The sequence below is a fragment of the Kwoniella newhampshirensis genome, chromosome 2, assembly GCF_039105145.1.
Source record: "Kwoniella newhampshirensis strain CBS 13917 chromosome 2, whole genome shotgun sequence".
Lineage (NCBI taxonomy): Eukaryota > Fungi > Basidiomycota > Tremellomycetes > Tremellales > Cryptococcaceae > Kwoniella > Kwoniella newhampshirensis.
The window spans coordinates 113227-131163 of record NC_089956.1 but is presented as its reverse complement, the minus strand read 5'-3'; the positions used below and the strand labels follow the sequence as shown (position 1 = coordinate 131163).

The 17937-nt window shown below is 50.8% G+C and overlaps 8 protein-coding genes across 8 annotated transcripts; 5 read left to right on the top strand and 3 right to left on the bottom strand.

The window, feature by feature from the left end:
* Nucleotides 1–135: 135 nt before the first annotated feature.
* Nucleotides 136–1888, bottom strand: IAR55_000758 (uncharacterized protein; the record flags this gene model as incomplete). Its single annotated transcript, XM_066943892.1, has 5 exons — nt 136–666; nt 768–1363; nt 1497–1617; nt 1696–1752; nt 1856–1888. The coding sequence occupies 5 exons, from the start codon at nt 1886–1888 to the stop codon at nt 136–138; spliced, it is 1338 nt and encodes a 445-aa protein (XP_066805093.1).
* A 324-nt stretch (nt 1889–2212) lies between these two features.
* Nucleotides 2213–4598, top strand: IAR55_000757 (uncharacterized protein; the record flags this gene model as incomplete). Its single annotated transcript, XM_066943891.1, has 7 exons — nt 2213–2228; nt 2297–2378; nt 2454–2535; nt 2655–2786; nt 2951–3970; nt 4038–4211; nt 4272–4598. 7 exons carry the CDS (start codon nt 2213–2215, stop codon nt 4596–4598), a joined length of 1833 nt encoding a protein of 610 aa, XP_066805092.1.
* A 221-nt stretch (nt 4599–4819) lies between these two features.
* Nucleotides 4820–6036, bottom strand: IAR55_000756 (uncharacterized protein; the record flags this gene model as incomplete). The annotated part of the gene is made up of 2 exons (XM_066943890.1): nt 4820–5425; nt 5710–6036. 2 exons carry the CDS (start codon nt 6034–6036, stop codon nt 4820–4822), a joined length of 933 nt encoding a protein of 310 aa, XP_066805091.1.
* A 307-nt stretch (nt 6037–6343) lies between these two features.
* Nucleotides 6344–7226, top strand: IAR55_000755 (uncharacterized protein; the record flags this gene model as incomplete). The annotated part of the gene is made up of 4 exons (XM_066943889.1): nt 6344–6366; nt 6528–6681; nt 6805–6878; nt 7010–7226. 4 exons carry the CDS (start codon nt 6344–6346, stop codon nt 7224–7226), a joined length of 468 nt encoding a protein of 155 aa, XP_066805090.1.
* A 768-nt stretch (nt 7227–7994) lies between these two features.
* IAR55_000754 (uncharacterized protein) lies at nt 7995–8364 on the top strand (the record flags this gene model as incomplete). The annotated part of the gene is made up of 2 exons (XM_066943888.1): nt 7995–8112; nt 8276–8364. 2 exons carry the CDS (start codon nt 7995–7997, stop codon nt 8362–8364), a joined length of 207 nt encoding a protein of 68 aa, XP_066805089.1.
* Nucleotides 8365–8911: 547 nt separating this feature from the next.
* On the bottom strand, nt 8912–9442 carry IAR55_000753 (uncharacterized protein; the record flags this gene model as incomplete). Its single annotated transcript, XM_066943887.1, has 4 exons — nt 8912–8922; nt 8978–9102; nt 9163–9335; nt 9404–9442. The coding sequence occupies 4 exons, from the start codon at nt 9440–9442 to the stop codon at nt 8912–8914; spliced, it is 348 nt and encodes a 115-aa protein (XP_066805088.1).
* Nucleotides 9443–10061: 619 nt separating this feature from the next.
* IAR55_000752 (uncharacterized protein) lies at nt 10062–14408 on the top strand (the record flags this gene model as incomplete). The annotated part of the gene is made up of 17 exons (XM_066943886.1): nt 10062–10773; nt 10863–11034; nt 11099–11165; nt 11222–11593; nt 11651–12117; nt 12172–12266; nt 12324–12362; nt 12431–12578; nt 12635–12735; nt 12796–12841; nt 12895–12966; nt 13015–13088; nt 13139–13368; nt 13428–13588; nt 13643–14081; nt 14161–14219; nt 14312–14408. 17 exons carry the CDS (start codon nt 10062–10064, stop codon nt 14406–14408), a joined length of 3351 nt encoding a protein of 1116 aa, XP_066805087.1.
* A 1171-nt stretch (nt 14409–15579) lies between these two features.
* IAR55_000751 (uncharacterized protein) lies at nt 15580–17865 on the top strand (the record flags this gene model as incomplete). The annotated part of the gene is made up of 5 exons (XM_066943885.1): nt 15580–15852; nt 15977–16131; nt 16187–16802; nt 16864–17193; nt 17254–17865. The coding sequence occupies 5 exons, from the start codon at nt 15580–15582 to the stop codon at nt 17863–17865; spliced, it is 1986 nt and encodes a 661-aa protein (XP_066805086.1).
* Between the last annotated feature and the right edge of the window lie 72 nt (nt 17866–17937).

The following is a 17937-nucleotide window of genomic DNA, read 5'->3' as shown; positions in this document are numbered from 1 at the left end:
CAAGACGATGACAGTGTCTTATACATGGGTATACAAATCAATGCAGTGTATATTTCGTGGATGATCTTTGCTTACATACGATCATATCCTCCCCTTCTCGTCAAACGCTGAACAAATGTAGCATATCATGATGACCTACCCCTCCAGATCCTTCAGTCTCTTTTCTAACCCGCTCAATCTCCCTTCTAATCCTTCCCAATTCTTCTTGATTCCTTGCGCTGCTTCTCCCAATCCCCCTTGAACCGATCTCACAACTTCTTCCATCTCTTTCACCTCTTCTATCCCCTTTTTATCCTTACTTTGTAATTTCCTCAATCCTTCCGATATATCACTTGCTTCAGCATGCAATCCTGATAGACTCCTCAATCTCGCCAAAAGAGGCGGTAATATAGGGAGTAACGGGTCTAAACGAGGTAATAGATTGAAAAGGGATTGCAGAGAATCGTATTCTGTCGGAGTGAGGACGACTTCAGACGATCCTTTTTCGTGTTGTCCTGCGACAGCTGCAAGTGGTCTTCGAGAGGCAGAGGAGGAAGCTGCTCGATCAAGATCCACCAGTAAAAGTTTGACCCGTCGAGAGATGGCGTCGAGATGTCTTGGTTGGGTAAGTAAGGCAAGAAGATGATCGTGCTTGTTCAATGTTGACATAAGGGGTGCGGAAGATGGCTGTGAGCGACCAGAACTCTGTCAGCACGACGGACCGGAAAATCGCGAATGGTTCAGGTGCTTTGCTCGAGAGGAAGACCGGAACTTGGCAGCCAACTCACTTGATCTAGTCCATAACCGATTGGTCCTAAAGTGCTTTCCAACAGAGCGAGACGCTTATCCAAGTCTGACAAGCTCGCACTGGCCTCGCCAACTGCCTGACTTGTCGAGCTCATTCCAACGTCTCCATCTGTTGACCTCGCATGATCTCGTTGCTCAGCAAAGATCAACCTGTCCAATCTACTCCTCCATTCTCCTCCTCCTCCTCCAGAGTCACCGTCTTCTGCGACCGATGACAAGACTGAGGCGCCTTCTGGCCCATCCAGATCAACTCTTTCCAGTCTTTTTTTCAACCCAGCCAATTCCGAAACCACGTCCACTGGCTTCCTGGCGGGCAACACCGACTTTCTCTTCCCTTCCCTCTCCCTATCTTGATTCTGCGATCCTGATGGAATAGGGTCGGATGTGGAGGTAGAAGAAGAGCCAGCCAGATCCGCTTCTACTTCCGCGAGTTCGGCTTTCAGTCTTCGTATTCGAGATAAAGCGCTTTCGCGAGGACGTGAAGGAGGCTCTTCGGATTCAGAAGACGAGGATGATGTGGACAGTTTGCGATGCGAGAGCGGAGGGAGACGGGGTCGAAAAACGAGGTTGGAGGGGTCTGTAGAAACCTTCGAATCAGCATCTGTTACATCTGGACTGGGGGAGATTATTGTCGAGTGATGAACCAGATACAGTCCAAGATTGCTATCGTTGGATTCTTCAGAACAGAGGTGGGAAAGGCAATCACGTACCCGGCCGTCTGGTCCCTCGTCCAAACACCCTCTCAGCCTTCCGTCTCGATGGGAGCCCTTTCGAGTCGATAGCCTCAGACGTTGACTTTGAAGGAACCTCATCATCATCATACGCTTCGCTCTGGATACACGGAAGATTTGTGTTTCTGTCAGCTTTTCCCCTGCCTTCCTGGCCATATGAGCGAGGTGGATGACTCACGGGTCTCAGAAGGCTTTCTGGCTCGTCAGCCGTCTCGAATACGTCTGGAGCGGTATCCTACAAGATGATCAGCGTCGCTCGTTCATGGGAGCGAAGAGCGGTTCAGTGATGCTTGTGTCTGTGGAGAAGCGGAGAGACGGGCGTGTACTCAGCAACGCACGATATCAGGTAGACCTTGGTACTTGGTCGTCATGATTGCTGGGAAGGGATCGTGATGAGTCACACTGGTGTATGCAGATGAGTGCCGACTGGTTCAATGTTGATTTGTAGCTCTGTCCTTACCAAAAAGCAGAAGGACGTGCATTCATCTCCTCGCGTCGAGCGAATGACAAACGTTACGTAAGTGTCTCGTTGCAACGCTCGGTGGAGGATGTCCACCCTTGCTAGAGAGACGGTCAACCTCCGTTGCGTCTTCCTTCCTCCTCACAATCATACCCAGCTTCATGAAGTAGCTTCACAAAGTAGCAGAATCTGACTATATTAAAATCATTGGCGTATGGGCCCCAAGACACTGACCATGGCTCCATCAACTTGTGAGCGTACACAAACGGCTGAGATGCCACAAGAAACCCAGCTGACAACTCACATACCCTTGGGGAAGATGCTTTTCAGAAAGTCAGCTTCTCGAACCCACGGTCAATAGCGGTCGGTACTAGTGTGAAAGCCTTGAAATGGGAAAGCTTGTAAGTGTCTAGCTATATGGACTTCTCATATAGTCATACAGTCAAACATAGTAGCTGATATTTCCAATCGGAAAGCTCGAACGGGACGATCGAGGTAGAAAACATTCCGTCTTCCAATGCGATACTTATCGTGATCAAGCAAGGACATCATACATTGGTGCGTTGATTCTGACCTTTCTGAGCCATATCTCACGGAATTGGGATCCCAAAATATATATCTTGATTCTCCCGGTCTGGCGTATTGGAGTACTGTACTGACTTGATGTCATGCCTTAGCTCTCACGTATCTTCCCTCACACCACTTCCTTCTCTGGATCGAACGCTCCATATCGGAGGATAACCTATACGGCGAAACAAGCTGCCTTCAGATATGACTGGCCTATAGAGCTTCTGCCAACACAGAAAAAGGTGAGTTTCCGCACATCCTCTTAACCATTAACGGTTGTCTGTTGTTGTTGGGTTCTGCTTGTACTGTACAGTTCTTCATCTCCGTCCCTCGTGTCTGCATACCGTCATTTTCGCTTTACATTGTTTTGCTATTTGTATGACGCAAACGGCTGACCAATCTCCAGACTCAAGAAACCTTTCAAATCTCTTGCAGCAGTCCTAACGCGTTCCAAACATTACTTGACACGTTAAGACCATGCTTCACTCTCCAGCCTAGCGCGACAGGTACTGCTGCCCGCATCAAGGCGCCCCGATCCAATTCTTCCCAGATCGAAGCTAGCAATAACAATCCTCAACCAAACCACGATCCAAAGCAAACCACCCTGAACTTCTCCAGTCTTCAGAAAGCAAGTCAAAGCAAAATACCCCCGCCTCCCAAGAAAGCAAAGGCTACTCTGGAAACCCAAAGGCTAATCAGAGGATCGCAATCGATCGGCTCGGTTTCGGACCGACCTGAAGCACCCGTTACCACTACGGTATCGCCAGATGGACCGCCAGAAGATCCGACAAGTGAGCTGAAAAGAAAGCTGTTAGAAGGCTTCAAACCCCCTGCGACATTGTCGGCCCCAGTTTATGACAGAAACTCGGGCAGTTTTACAGAAAAGGACGGAAACAGCCACGAAGTTGGGCCAGCAACATCGCAAACGCCTAGCTCGGTGATTCCGTTTTCGTATACTGATCTTGCACCAAAGAAAGATACACCATTTACATCTTCCAATTCCGCAACAACAACTTTGGCGACCTTCGAGAATTCCGCGACCGCCGCTGCCCGTTTCCAGCTTCTGGACCAAGAGACTCAAATCCAAGACGATTCCCAAAGCCAAGTTACTCCTTCATGGCCCAATAGCCAACGAAGTGTACCCGCCTCAAATCCTCCAGATATGTCTAACTTCAGGGATTTGATCACCCTCTCGCCTATTTTGGGGTACCAGCCGCTCGTACAGGTCGAAACACAAGTCAATCCAGAGCCTCCCGTCACCAAACGAAATTATGATACGTCCAGCGGATCATATGTGACAGCAAATGAGACCCTCGAACGATACACTCCCATACTGACAGACGAAGCGCAGCGAGCTGTAAACGAAGCCAAAAGACATGAGGATGACCTGGAAATGGAAGATGAGGGGATGACAGTGCAATCAGGGGTAAGCACCCTTGCATATATACTGACCTTGAGGTGAGGAAGCGGACTTGGCTTGCTAACTATGCCAGTTTGGAGTTGAGGCCTTCGGTCCAAATGTACAACCAATGACACTCGATTCCACACTAATACCCGGACCATCCTCTCTCACTCTCCCATACGGTCAGGGGATGTACTGCTTAGACCGGCAGGATCTAGAAAAGCTAGTAGAGGATGTACTGCTGGAATATGGATTTGAGACTCTGGTGATTCTCTTCACACGTCTGACGTTGATCGGCTGATTATTGATCTTGCTTGATGCTCAGTGCGCCAACGTCAGCGAAATACTGAATAGACATCGAGAAGAGCGAGACTATGCTTATCACTCTCAATCCTTCCAAGCAAGTGATCAAGCTCACGGGTATCACGAGGAAGATCCCTCAGCTAGCTATCGCGGTCACTCTGAACAAGCAGATGCTCGATATCTCGAGGTGGAATACGAATCTCAGCATCCTGAAGAGTGCGAAATCAATTCCCAGAGATACGAGAGGTCAGATAAGCGAAGAAGGATTGACGAGGAATCTACGATGGCGGGCAGGGAAGTGTATGACGATATCGAAGAGGAGGACACGAATGGGTTTGAGGCGCAGTGACGCACGATATGGAGGAGGACATATGGAGATTGAGGCAGGACAGATAGACTCATGTGACTGTTCTAAGAAGTGATTATTTGTCATAAGCCCGAGACATAAATTGTGTACAACAATCCATGCTATGCGAAGTCGACGCGATGTGATGCTTTTTATTCGTGAATGTCGTGGCTCCTTGATTGTTCCTTGTGATGATTAATCTCCTAATATCGACGATTACCCTCCTATCGGCCCACTCCATCCTGGTCACGATCGCGATGTCTTCTCCATTGGGGAGATCGAGACCGTGATTCCGATTTGCGTCGTCTTTCGCCCCCCTTCAATCCTCTGCTTTCTTCGCGATCTACTGCACCGCGATCTTTCCCCCGCCCATCGTCCTGTTCCTCCGTTGAATGTCCATCCATCCCCGGTTTCCAGACCAGTTTCAGTACACATTTCGGACACAGTCTAACCTTGACTAAGGCTTCTTTCCTCTCGCCCGCTTCCGAATACACAAATGGTAATTCAAAGCTTTTCAATAGGGGCATTTCCCTCTCCCTCTCTCTTTCTTTCCCTCTTCTTCTCCGTCCTCCTCCTCTTCCTCCTCCTCCTCCTCGTCCCTCGTCCCCTTCCCTATCATCACGATCCAGTCCAAATGACGTAGTAGAATGTCCACCGCCAACGCCATACCCATCAAACCTGATCCCTGGCGAATGTACAATTTGTGGAGGTTGTTCGTGCCATTTACATCGTAATGATCCACAGGTGTCTTCGCCGATTCCGTTTATGACTTCGGGGGCTGTTCGCCATCTCAATGCGAGCTTTTTGGACTTGTAATGTTTGAGGTCGATCTAGGTGATCAGTAAGTCAGCGTGGATTCCCTTGTTGATGTGATTATTCAGGTGGATAGTGTGCAGCAATGACGCAGAACTGGCGAAAGATGAGGAGGATGCCAGACGACGCATAAGGCGAGTTGGCAGAAGTGCGAAACTATTCCGAGCGTAGGGACCACAGCTCCGATAAGGAAGTAAATCGTACCCAGCGAGAACACCTCCAGAAGAGATGGCTTGAAATAGGCTCTAATGGATTAGAGAAAAAAAGAAGAAGACAACATCAAGTCCGAACCCACACTCACCAACGCAAACTCCTTGAACAACTTTGACTCGTAAGCTCTTGCCACCCTCTCTTCCCAGGTGACCGCCTCCGGCTCCTCATCATCCCTTATGAACCTATGATTCTCTCTCACCACATCCCATTCTGATTTCTTCTTTTTCTCCAGTTCGGCTAGTGTCGCCGATGGATTTGAATACGTTGACAGAAGGGTTTCACGTTGATAGGCGTTATATGAGTGAGAGTTGGGTCGGAGTCGAAGACCGACAGGTGTGTCTCCTGAGGTAGAGGTGGAGCTTGAAAGGGTCGGTGGTCCGGAGTGGAGTCTTCCAGGAGCTGTCTTCCAACTCATCCTCGTTATCGCTCTGCTGTCCAGAGATTCTGGAACCCTTGATGTAATACTGCATTGGACGAAATGATGTACGTCTCAACAATAACAACGAAAGAACAGGACGGAAGTGTGATAGCCGAACATGTACATGACGTGGCATTACGGTTCAGCTTGTACCTTTGCCGCGACGAATTGAAATTAGATCCCGTCTCGTGGTCGTCTGAGGTTTTTGGAGCAGAGATTATTATTTTGAATTGTGGATCTTTACTCGTGCAACAGTGTATTTCACCTCGTCACATCGATCTCAAGGCAAAGATCAACAGTCACCATGGGCCGATTAAGACGATCAAGGTGGGTCTTCTTCTCTCTCTTATCAAGCAACCTCCCGCTACGTTGTGCCTATCGAAACAAGTACTCCGCCTCCCACTCCCTGAGGGCGGGTCATGCACTACTTTCCCCTTCCCCCAATCTACCCGCATCAATCACTGATTCATGTGACTTGTCTTTGACAGAACCCACCACGCACGTCGTGATGTCCATCGAACAGCTCGTACAAGAGTGAGGGTGAAAGATCTTGATCAGATCGAGATCGATCTACGACCCGGAAACCGCGCAAAGCTCGAAAGACAGGAGATCGACGCGGACAAGCCTGGATTGGGTCAGCATGTGAGTCATGTTCATCCGTGACAGTCGTTTCATTTCCATTCCTCGTGTAGTGTGTACCGAGAATCCAGCTCCATCATCCCCCTCGGTATGAAGGACAGCAGCTGATGGAGCATCGAAATATAGTACTGCGTCGAATGTGCGAAATACTACGAGACGGAGTTGGCGCTCAAGACTCATCACAAGAGCAAGGTGCACAGGTGAGTCGTAGGTTTCAGACACGGTCCCCAGTTCTCTCCACCCTACTTTGCGGTCTCGCTTTGGCCCTTTCGAGAAGCTCTTGCTCCCGTTATTTACAGCCTCGATCATGGCTGACACCACGCACGCACAGACGCCGATTGAAGGAGCTCAAAGAACCCGCATACACTCTCGCCGAGGCCGAAAGAGCCGCCGGTCTCGGAGTGGACAACAAGCAAAGAGGAGTGGAGGAAGTCGTCAAGCAAATGGAGGGAATGACCAGTGTCGAGGTAGAACCTGCCGCTCCAGCGCAACAGACGTCAAGGCAAACTCGAGCGCAGACGCAGACTTCCAAGTTGGCTGCGGCGTGAATAGACGGTGGCTTGGTGAAAGCATGGTTGGTAGGATGCTTTGTTGTATACTAGAGCATGATCGATAGATTCCGTTTCTCTCCAGTTCTTCCGGGCGTTCAGGTGTCTATGGGAATGTACTGACCAGCGGATGTTAATAAATGATTGACTTGCTCGAACCAGCACGATCATCCCCAACAGATGTATTGATAGACTGACGTTCGGCCCGCTGATGCGTTGCCTCGTCGTAGATGCCATGATACGGATACTCACACACACACACATACATACTTGCGTACAAGAATCTGTATGCAAGTTCCGACCGACTAATCTCCCGGAACTTTCGAGCTACCCCTTGACGTTTCAAACATGGGAACTGAACCCTTGACGCCCGTCTTCTCCGCTTGCTCCTTGCCTCATTAAAGACATGAGGCTGTCCCATTGCATCATTGTATATACCACGGATCACACCTCCTTTCGGCACCTCTTCATTTCCCCACGAAAAATTGACATGACGTGTTGTTCTAGATTCTTTCTTTCTTTCTTTCTTTCTTTCTCTCTCTCTTCCTCTTTTCTCGCCATCGCCCTCGCAGCTCATTCATCTCATCAGCGCCTAACAACGCACGCCCATTCTCCACGCTTAACACACACTAAACATCAACGAGTGAGTCATGTTCCTGATTATTCCAACAACGGGTTGTGCGGGGGTTGGTTGGGGTTCACGGGGCGCTGATGTGCAAACTTAGACCACGATCACACCCAGTCAATCACTGTCATCCAACATCCAACATGTCGACCGACTTCGAGGCCGTGATCAAGTCTCTCTGCCCAGAAGTGTCCGCAGACCTCACTGAAAAGGAGAAGAACGCTCTCCCCGCGATGGCGATTGCTGCTCAAGGCATTCTTCGTGAGGAGGATAATTGGGTGAGTGAACATTTCATCCCTGATCATGGTGGTCGATCTGATCTGATCTGATCTGACCCATTGTATCATCACTTCTGTTTGTCTCACTCCCCTTCCTATACTTTTCCAACGCCAACGCCAACGCCAACGCCAATGTGCCATCATAGACTATGCCCGCCAACGAACTCTGGCAACGACTCGTCGTCATCCCCGTTCGTCCCGACGTCGCCGACGCAATCATCGAGTACCTCTGTGACAATCACTTGGCTTTCAGGTCCAGCGATGAGCTTTCTATCACATCTTACTGACCTTCTGTCACCGGTGTTATACAGTACCTGGATTGTATCTCCAGACACTGAACACTCCTACTGGTCTCGTTGCAAAGGGGAAGCGGGGAAGTTAGCAGGGAGGTGTTGTAAATTAGATAAAGTATGTAATGTATGACGGGGAGTTGCTGGAAGCCTGCGTTTGCAATTCATGCATGAATGCGTACTCTTCACAACTGGCGAAATACGACTTCTGCATCGCGGACACCTTGTAGGGAGATCGCCTTGAGATCAAAGAGTGTCATTCAGGCGCTGGCGAGTGGAAGTGGTGCACAAAAAGATGTGAATGTGACCAACCCGCTCTCTTCGCCTCTCCTCTCATGTCCACGCCACACGCTCGTTCGTAAGACCGGTATTCATGTGAATCGTGGTGCATCACTTCCACTGGGCTACACTCCTTTCGTCAGGGCTACTATTAGAGGCTACAACCGTCGCTTTCGTTGATCCATACTTCTGGAACTTCGGAGTGTCTACTGCTTAAGACGAAGCTGCACTCGAAATGTCAACCGAGCGTCTCGTATAAGAATGAACAAGAGAACTTACGCTTGTTGATGTCCATTTGAGCCTCGCCCTTGTCGTGCTGCAAGTTTCCGGAGGTCTGTTGAGTCTTATCGCCAGTGATTGCTCCCACGATCGAATCTTTCTTGCCCTCGAGTCGGTCTCCGACACTGCATACCCAAAATGAAATTAGCAGCCACTGTGAGATGTCATGAAGGACTGCTGCTCACCCCTCGACGTAGCCTTGAGCTTTGGCAGCTGTGATCTCAGCCTCGCCTTCGTCGTGTTGCTTCTGACCGGCGGTGGTCCATGAAGAAGGCTCGGTGGAACCGCCAACGGCAACGTAGCCTTGCTCGATGGTCTGTCCGACAAGGACCTTGGCGGAGCCGAGGAGGGAGTTGATCTGCACGTCGAGAGGAGATTGTCAGCCCAGCAACTATGATACTGTTACTGGGAATGAGAGACACCCACCTGACCGTTGGTCTTGGAAGGCTCGTTGGTGTCTGACATTGTGTGTCGTTTCTCGTTCGTGTGGGTTTAAAATGCAAGTTGCGCGTATGAGTGGGTGGCAAAGTGAAGAACTGAGAAAATAGGAAGCAGCTGAACGTTCTCAGCGTTATATATACTGCTTGTTGTCCACCGACCGAGGTGAGTGACGTTATGGAGCATCCGCCGCAACAACAACACACACTTGACGTCATAAAGCCCAAACCTCCACGTGCCTGACATGCTTTGGCCTCGCACTGCCACATTGACATATCGCCGTTCTGTCAGTTGCGAGGCACAGGGGGGGAACTACGGGGAGTCCCACGATTGCCCCGCTCCTCTTGACCCTGTTTCCTCCCCCTACTTTACCCTGTTTTGGTGACCTCGTGACTTGGGAAATGTGCTACCGGGCTGATTGATTGATTGATTGATTGAGTTATATGTAGACAGTAATACGACAGTTGTAGATGGATTTCGAAGGAACCCGCTTTTCCCTCAGAGAGAGAGAGGCAGAGCAGGAGAAAGAAAGCGAAAGGGCTTTTCGCAACCGCTAGCATCTCCATTGTAACGCCCCTACCTTTTCTGGTTCGCAGACTTGGATCACAGACACTTCCGAGCAGACCCGGCGACAGCTTGACCTCCCATGGACACCTCATATCGTCCACCGGCTCAACGTCAGTATTCGACTACGAGCGGTAGTACGGCCACCAATCTCCCTCACCCACACTCACACTCACAACATCACTCGCCATACAATCCATCTCCGACCTCTCATCCTCAAAACACCTCTCCACATTCATCTTCCAACGTCAGTGTTTCTGGACAAGGACAGAATAACAATCAGCCTTCCCCTTTGGGTCCAACCTACCTGACACGATATCCGAATCTCACCGAATCGTTACCGACATCACAGATCACCCGTCGACTATCAACCTCGACTGTACCGGCGCTTGCCTCCGACACAGATATGTATGGGCGAGGATCTACCGATGGGTTCCCCGCGTCTTGGGCACCTGGACCAGGAGCGAGAGACAATGTCAAGGACGAAAGACCTTGGCCGACGACTACTCCAGCGACGGCCGGTTCAGGTTCAGGCTCAATATTGGGCCGACATAATAGCGTAGGAGAGAGGATGTTCGGGAACGGGAACGGCAATGGGAATGGCACCAGTGGGAGTGGTGCACATCGCAATCGCGGTCACATTCACGGAGGATCAGTTGGCGGTTCCGATCATGGTGGGAGTAAGATAAATCAACCTTCACCAGCGCAAAGTCAAGGTCATCAACAATCCGGACCGGGAGTGTTCCCCAGTGCTGGACCCACGGCAAAGAGAGGCAGTAGAGCATGTGTAGCTTGTAAGTTGAGGTCTTCTCCCGGACCATCCGACGCCAGAAATACATTTGTATGTGAGCAATTCGCTGACCTAACCAATCCTCGGTCTCAGGTCGGAAAGGCAAGAATCGATGTGAATGGGATCCGTCAGGATCAGAAACGGTATGTAGACGATGTCTGCTGAACGGGACACCTTGCGTCTTCGAGAAGGCGTCCGAAAAGGGAGCCAGAACGAGGAATGAGAGTGTAGCTGCATCTGAAACGTTACCTGGCGAAGCAGAACAGTGAGTCTACCACCTGGTTCTCTGGCTTGAAATCTCACAGCTGAGACCGCTACGGATTTGACAGCCGGGTCTCTAACCTGGAGCGGACAGTGCAGACTCTGGCGCAGAGTCAAGACCAAATACAAAATACGGTGGATAGCTTTCCATTTGTCGCGCAGAACGTTTAGCTGACACGAGCCTCTGCTAGCTACAACAAATCCTTTCCATGCTTCCCAATAATCAACAGTCCATGCGCTCTCCATCAGCAAACAACATGCCCCCGTCTTTCTTGTCTCATCACCGGGAAAATCCTACAGCAGTCCACCCATCCAGCATTTTCCCTTCTTCCGTCTCACCCCCCTCGATCTTCTCTGCGTCCGGCCAACATCCCGTCCCCGGATCTCATTCGTCCACAGCTGGTCACAGCGATGTGATTTTCCAGACGTTGGCACAGGATCGACCGAGATCACCTCAAAATACAGCGAGTGGTCCAGGCCGAGCGGCCTTTGGCAGGACAGGGGACGGATATGGGAAGAACCGAAAGGAAGATTTCCCAGCCTTGCCTGGCTTCGCACCTCCTGTGAGTGATAAGGTCACACATCCAGCGAATAGAATGTGACTGATGGAGCTGCCGCAGAACCATCAATTTGGGACTTATGGCATCATTCCTTTGCCCTCGGCTCCACCATCTCCTAGTCGGTCTCGTCATTCCTCTCGTTCATCATCTTCACATTCGGCCACATCTTCCTCGGCACTACCTCATGAGACCCTGACAGCTCCGATTCAGGCGCTTCAAGCCTTGGCCCATGCTGCCGATCAAGCTGCAGCCATAGCGAAAGATGACGGATCGCAGCAAGCCATGACAAATCTGATCTCTCACGACGATGAACCCGATGAGAAGGAAGGTGAGGGCGCAGAGGGAGAGGGCGCCGATGCAGAGAGAGGGCGAACCAGGAAGAGGAAGAGAGTTACAATCGACGGGCGCAACATCCACCTTAGAGTCAGGAAGAAGAAACGACCTGATCCTACACCGAGAAACCCTTTCCCCGACGTCGTAACGAAGGGATTGGTGTCAGAGACGGAGGCCAGGGAATTGTGGGATATGTGAGTGTATTAGAGGCAGTCTGGTCAGAGGGTATTGCTGATGGGTTGCGACAGATTCTTTTCTGGTTGTCATTATTTCGTGCCGCTCTGGGATAAGTCGTATGACACTTACGAGACTTTCATGGAACGGACACCATTCTCAACCAATGGTAAGCCATTATCCCTCATGGAGACGTATATCAAATTGATAGCCTTGCAACCTACAGGTCTACTAGCTGTGGCCGCAAAGATTAGGGCAGGCAACGGTGAGCGGGACCTTCCTGATTAGCTTACATGGCGAACATTTGCTTATCCACACATCCCTTGTGATTAGGCCCTCTCGGCCAAACCTTCCATCGATGTCTCGAAGAAGCCCAAGGTATCGCTCGATCGACTCTTTTTGGTCCTATTGTCAGAAAAGAAGCGGTCATGGCTATGTTAATTCTCAGTGTTTGGAGTCAGAATGGATGGCTACCCTGCGGGTGAGTGTCTCTTCGGTGTGTTGCGTGGACTATCAGTAGCTGACGGCAATTGCCAGGCACGCATTGCGGATGGGGCTGGATATGAACCTGCATAGAGCGCTTGACAAGCTTGCGAACAAGGATGAGGTCAGAACAGACTACGAGGAACGGGACTTGGGTCAGTGATCTCAGTGATACTCTTTGACCCGCTACAACGCAGAGCTGACTCTCTTCCTAGTCGTCTCCGCTCGAATATGGCTTAATTGTTATATGCATGAGCATCTGTAAGTATGGTATTCTGGAAGGAGTCAAGAAGAGCTCTGACCAGCGATTATAGTGTAAGCTTGGGCACAGGCAAGCCTCTGCTGCTTCGAGATGACTCTTCGGTTCATCGAGCTCGGGATCTGCTGTGAGCGAGATTGCGACCAAATCTTGACCGGTCTGTGCTGACACGCAGCGACAGCACTCACCCTATGGCTTCCGAAACCGATATGCGCCTTATTGCGGGAGTGGAGCTTGTCAATCTGCGAAGTAAGCTTCCTTGTCCTCTCTGAACACCACTGGAACTCATCAGTTTGCAGTCCGTATTCTCGAGCATCTTACTCCCTTACACGGAAAGGTCGACAATCACACCATCGCTTTCGTGAAGCGCATGCTATCAGATCTACAGGGATGGCATCGGGAATGGCATGCGATCCACAGACAACGGTACGAAGACGATAGTGTTCTGGTCAAATTGCTAGAAACAGAGCTGCTGTATGCTCAATTGTGGACTGTCTGTGTGGCCTTGCGAGGTGTTCAATGGGACAAGGTGAATATCTTGTTCAGCTAATCATCACGGAGAAAGATGCTGACGCAAGCGCGCAACAGCTCTCTCCTGATCAACGTGAACTAGCTTTCCAGGCGAAAGACGCTGCGTTGCGATGTCTTGAGATTTTCCTTTGTTCTGACAACTTCAGACGCCATCTCAAATACGCAACACACGACCAGCTTGTATCAGTCGCCTTTGCTGCGGTGTTCTTGTTGAAAATGTGAGTTCGTCTGAATGGACTTTGCCTGGCAGACGAGCTGAACGACATGACCAGTGCCATTCTCTTCCCATCAGCATTATCCTTGCCACATCTGATTTCGCAAGTCTCTCAATTAGCCCACCTACTTTCTGCGGAATGTTTCGCCGAGCGCTACGCCCTCACACTCCGCTTGATGTTGTCCAATTTCCGCCGCAAGACAGGGGCCATGTCGACTGTCCCTGGTACGCCACGACTTTCAGCATCTGCCGGCCACGGCCATGTTTTACCCATGACGCCTGGTGTGACATCTGGAGGACCTATCGGAGATCTGGATGGTGGCCTGCAGAGTCTCTTGGCGCTTCCTCAAATGGACGGAATGGATTCGGGTGCCGGGATGAACGGGGACGGTGCAGATGGCGGAGCGCAAGGTTTGTGGGATATGATGGGTTTGGACGGGTTCGATTGGCCTACGGAGTTCAGTCCAAGCGCCTTGCCTGTCTGGTTGCAGGACAATGTAAGCTCATCGGTCTAGAATGGCGGATCTGGTCCATATGACGCGATGTGGTGCTATGCTGACACAAGGATTCACGCAGAACTTTACGGATCTTGGATTACCGGCGGATGGATCTGACAGCTTGTTCTTACCCTTGGAGTGAGTAGATTTCCGACCATGAGAACAGCCCCGGGAGGCGATCTGATATGAGGGTCGAAGGGTGTTCACGCTGATTTGCCTCCGTCATCCAGACTCGCAAACATGTTCCTGCCATCGGGCACTCAATCCAATGCGGGTTATCAGTTCACTTTACCGGACTCTGGAGATGTGGGCGCTGAAGCTTGGTAATTGGTCTTTGGTGAAGCGGTCATTGGCCGACCATCCAGACAATGGGGAAAGTCTGCTTAGCGAGCAAGAACGGTTATATAGATACCGAAAGTCAAAGGGTTGTTTCAGGGAGTGGTTGTCCACTCGTGGACGGATCGTTTTCCTTTCTGGGCACGACATGCATTGCAACAACGTGTTCTGGGGTTTTTGTTTTGTTCTAGCGTGGATGAGGCTGCCAGAGATCGGATGTGTCGTGATTCTATCAAGCGGTACTATGTAGAACAGAGTGAGTCTCAACCTGAAAGACCACCTCTGCCCGATTCAGCCAGATCCAGTCCTTTAACCCATAGATAGAGGGGTGATGAGACATGACGAGAACTGGGGAGTCACCCATTAACCGGTGAACCGGGGATTTCAGGGCGTTCTGTTGATTCTCTCCGCGGCCGAGTCTTCATGTTGTGTTATCATCTGTCATCCAAGGACCAATATGATGAGAAATCCCAAGCCAAGCCGGGATTCGCGGAAAATCCATGAACGGAAATGACCGTCCCTCGGTATAGCAAGCGGTTCGGCGGCCGATGGGATGGGGAAAGAAAAGGTGGAAGTAGCCGAAAGGGGTTGCTTTTGGGTCAAGTCACCTCGCACGCATGGTGGCGAGTCAAGAAAAAAAACCCCGTTGATATGATGTAGCCGCGCTATTGTTGTTATTTTATTTTTCATTTCCTTGGACACGCATCATCGAACTGGCAGGCAAGCAGAAGAAGATGGAAGATTGTATGGAAATTTGCATCGCTATCTTTCCTCAGCCATATGGGTACTTTATCTCTTCTGAGTCTCATCATCATCGTTCATCAATCCTCTTTTTCACTCGTTCCCCCTTCCACAACTTATACGACGACCCATACCACATTAAACAGCCGTTGGAACTCGCAAACTTGACACATCTTGTCTGTCGAATTCAATATCTCTGTCTCACTCACACAGTCAATCTCTTGTATAAGTCAATTGCCCATCGCCACCTTGCAGTCGCCCAGTGATTGATTGAACACACACGTCTCACCTATTCAAAAGGTCATATCACCGCCGGGCTGAACGGGCGGATCGTCTGTGAAAAGGAAATAACCGGAGATAGGATAGCAACGCTTGGACCCAACCCCTCTTTCCGTGACACCGTTCTCTTTCTCTCTTTACAATGTCACACACTCCATCGACCATCACCCAGGTCGACATGACCACAACGTCGACGCCCAGCAAAACAGACGGCGCCGCCGCCGCCGCCGCTAAACCCCTCTCATCGTACACCCTCAAAAAGCGGGTATGGAGACGATATGTCACCCCCTTTGAGAGTATCATGGCTCGCAAATACCAGGGGTCGGGAACGACGGAAGATCCGTACATCGTCGATTGGATACCAGGAGACGTGGAAGATCCGCAAAATTGGCCGGCAACGTACAAGTGGACAACGGTGAGTGGCTTCTTTCCCCTTCCACTCTTCTTTTGACCATTCTCCTAAATCGTCTCCCACACCTTTTCCCCACCACCCTAGCTGCTTATTCGATACCAGTATTCCTGCTGACCCCCTTCCACAGATCATCATCGTTAGTTGGGTCACTCTCGCTGTCGCACTCAGTTCTTCGGCCTACTCCGGTGGAGTCATCAGCTTGAGGAGTGACTTCCACGCCAGTCAGGAGCTGCTCATCGCTGGTATCTCGCTCTTCGTCGTCGGTTTCGCTTTCGGACCTCTGTGAGTGTCCGTCATCTCACTGTACTGAGGCCATACTGATTCTCTCCCTGTTCAGCATTTGGGCCCCCCTCTCTGAAGTCTTCGGTCGTCGAAACATCTACATTGTGTCTTACATATTCCTCACCATCTGGACAGCCGCATCTGCGGGCTCACCCAACGTCGGCTCTCTCCTCGTCTTCCGATTCCTTGCTGGATTCTTCGGTTCTTCACCACTTGCCAACGCAGGTGGTACCATCTCCGATGTCCTCGACGCCAACCAACGTGGTCTGGGTATGGCGTTGTTCTCTGCTGCCCCCTTCCTTGGTCCTTCCCTCGGCCCTATAACTGGTGGTTTCCTGGGTCTGACCCAAGGTTGGAGATGGATCGAAGGGTTCCTTGCCATCTTCTGTGGTGTACTCCTCATGGTCGTCGTTATCGGTGCTCCCGAGACCTATGCACCAGTCTTGCTCAGGCAACGAGCTGCGAAATTGAGCAAGATCACTGGAAAAGTCTACCGTTTCAGAGCAGACGCCAAGCAACCTCTTCAACCTGCTCAAATGTTCAAGATGTCTCTGATCCGACCTTGGAAATTCTTATTCCTTGAGCCAATCGTCCTCATCATGTCAGTATACACTGCTTTGATCTACGGTATCTTGTATCTTTTCTTCGCTGCGTATCCCATCATCTTCCAAGTGAGTTGAGTCGCCCGGTCTCCCTGGCGATTTGAGCTGACTGGGAATTATTGTTTCTCAGCGTGGTCACGGCTGGAATACTGGTATTGGCGGACTTGCCTTCCTCGGTGTCCTGGTCGGAACCATCCTATCTGTTATTCTGAGTGTCTTCGTTTCGAACCCCCAATACGTCGCGACTGCGAAGAGAAAGGGTGGTCGAGCCGATCCTGAAGATCGATTGCCGCCAGCTATGTGGGGAGGTGTCCTCATCGTTATCGGCCTTGCCGGTACTGCCGCCACTGACGGCCCCGACGTCCACTGGATTGCCCCTATCATCTTCGGTGTTCCCTTCGGTTGTGGTATCATCGTGGTATTCTTGTCTGTCCTGGGTTACTTGGTCGACAGTTACACTGTGAGTCGCACGTATTTGTGCCCATCGACCTCCACGCTGACCAAATCACTTTATTGCTAGATCTACGCTGCGTCTGTCCTTGCTGCCAACTCAGTCTTGCGATCGTTATTCGGCGCTGCCTTCCCCTTGTTCACCACTCAGATGTTTGAGGCCATCGGTGTCCATTGGGGTGTCGCTCTTCCCGGTTTCCTCGCTCTCGCCTGTATTCCTGCCACCTTTGTCTTCTACAAGTATGGTGCCAAGATTCGAGCCAAGTGCAAGTACTCTGCGGATGCCGAGAGGCAGATGGCTATGATTATGGCTGCGCGTATGGCCCAAGCCAAGCAGGACGACGAAGAGGCGGCTTTGGAAGGCAAGACCGAGGTCGGTACCAACGCTGCGAACGTCGTCGAACCTCAAGGCTCTCTCGATCAACCCGCCGAGCAAGAAGGTGGTTTGAGCAAGGTAGAATCTCGGGCAGCAGAGTACGGGGGTACATCCACCCGAGCCAACCGATCAGCGAGCGCAAGCTTGTCTCGAATGCCATCGAGATTTGCCCCTCACATGCACCACGAGTGGACTATCTACGATGCTTTGGCTGATCGAGATGAGAACAGTTTGGAGGACGAGGAGAGGTTACGCTTGGCAGACTTGCACAAGAAGTTTGAGAACGCCAAGGCGAAGAAGGTATGAGAGGAAGTGACTTTTCTGTTGGAGAGCTGTGTGCAGTCTGAAGAATGCAAGGAAGGAAGGAACGAAGGAACG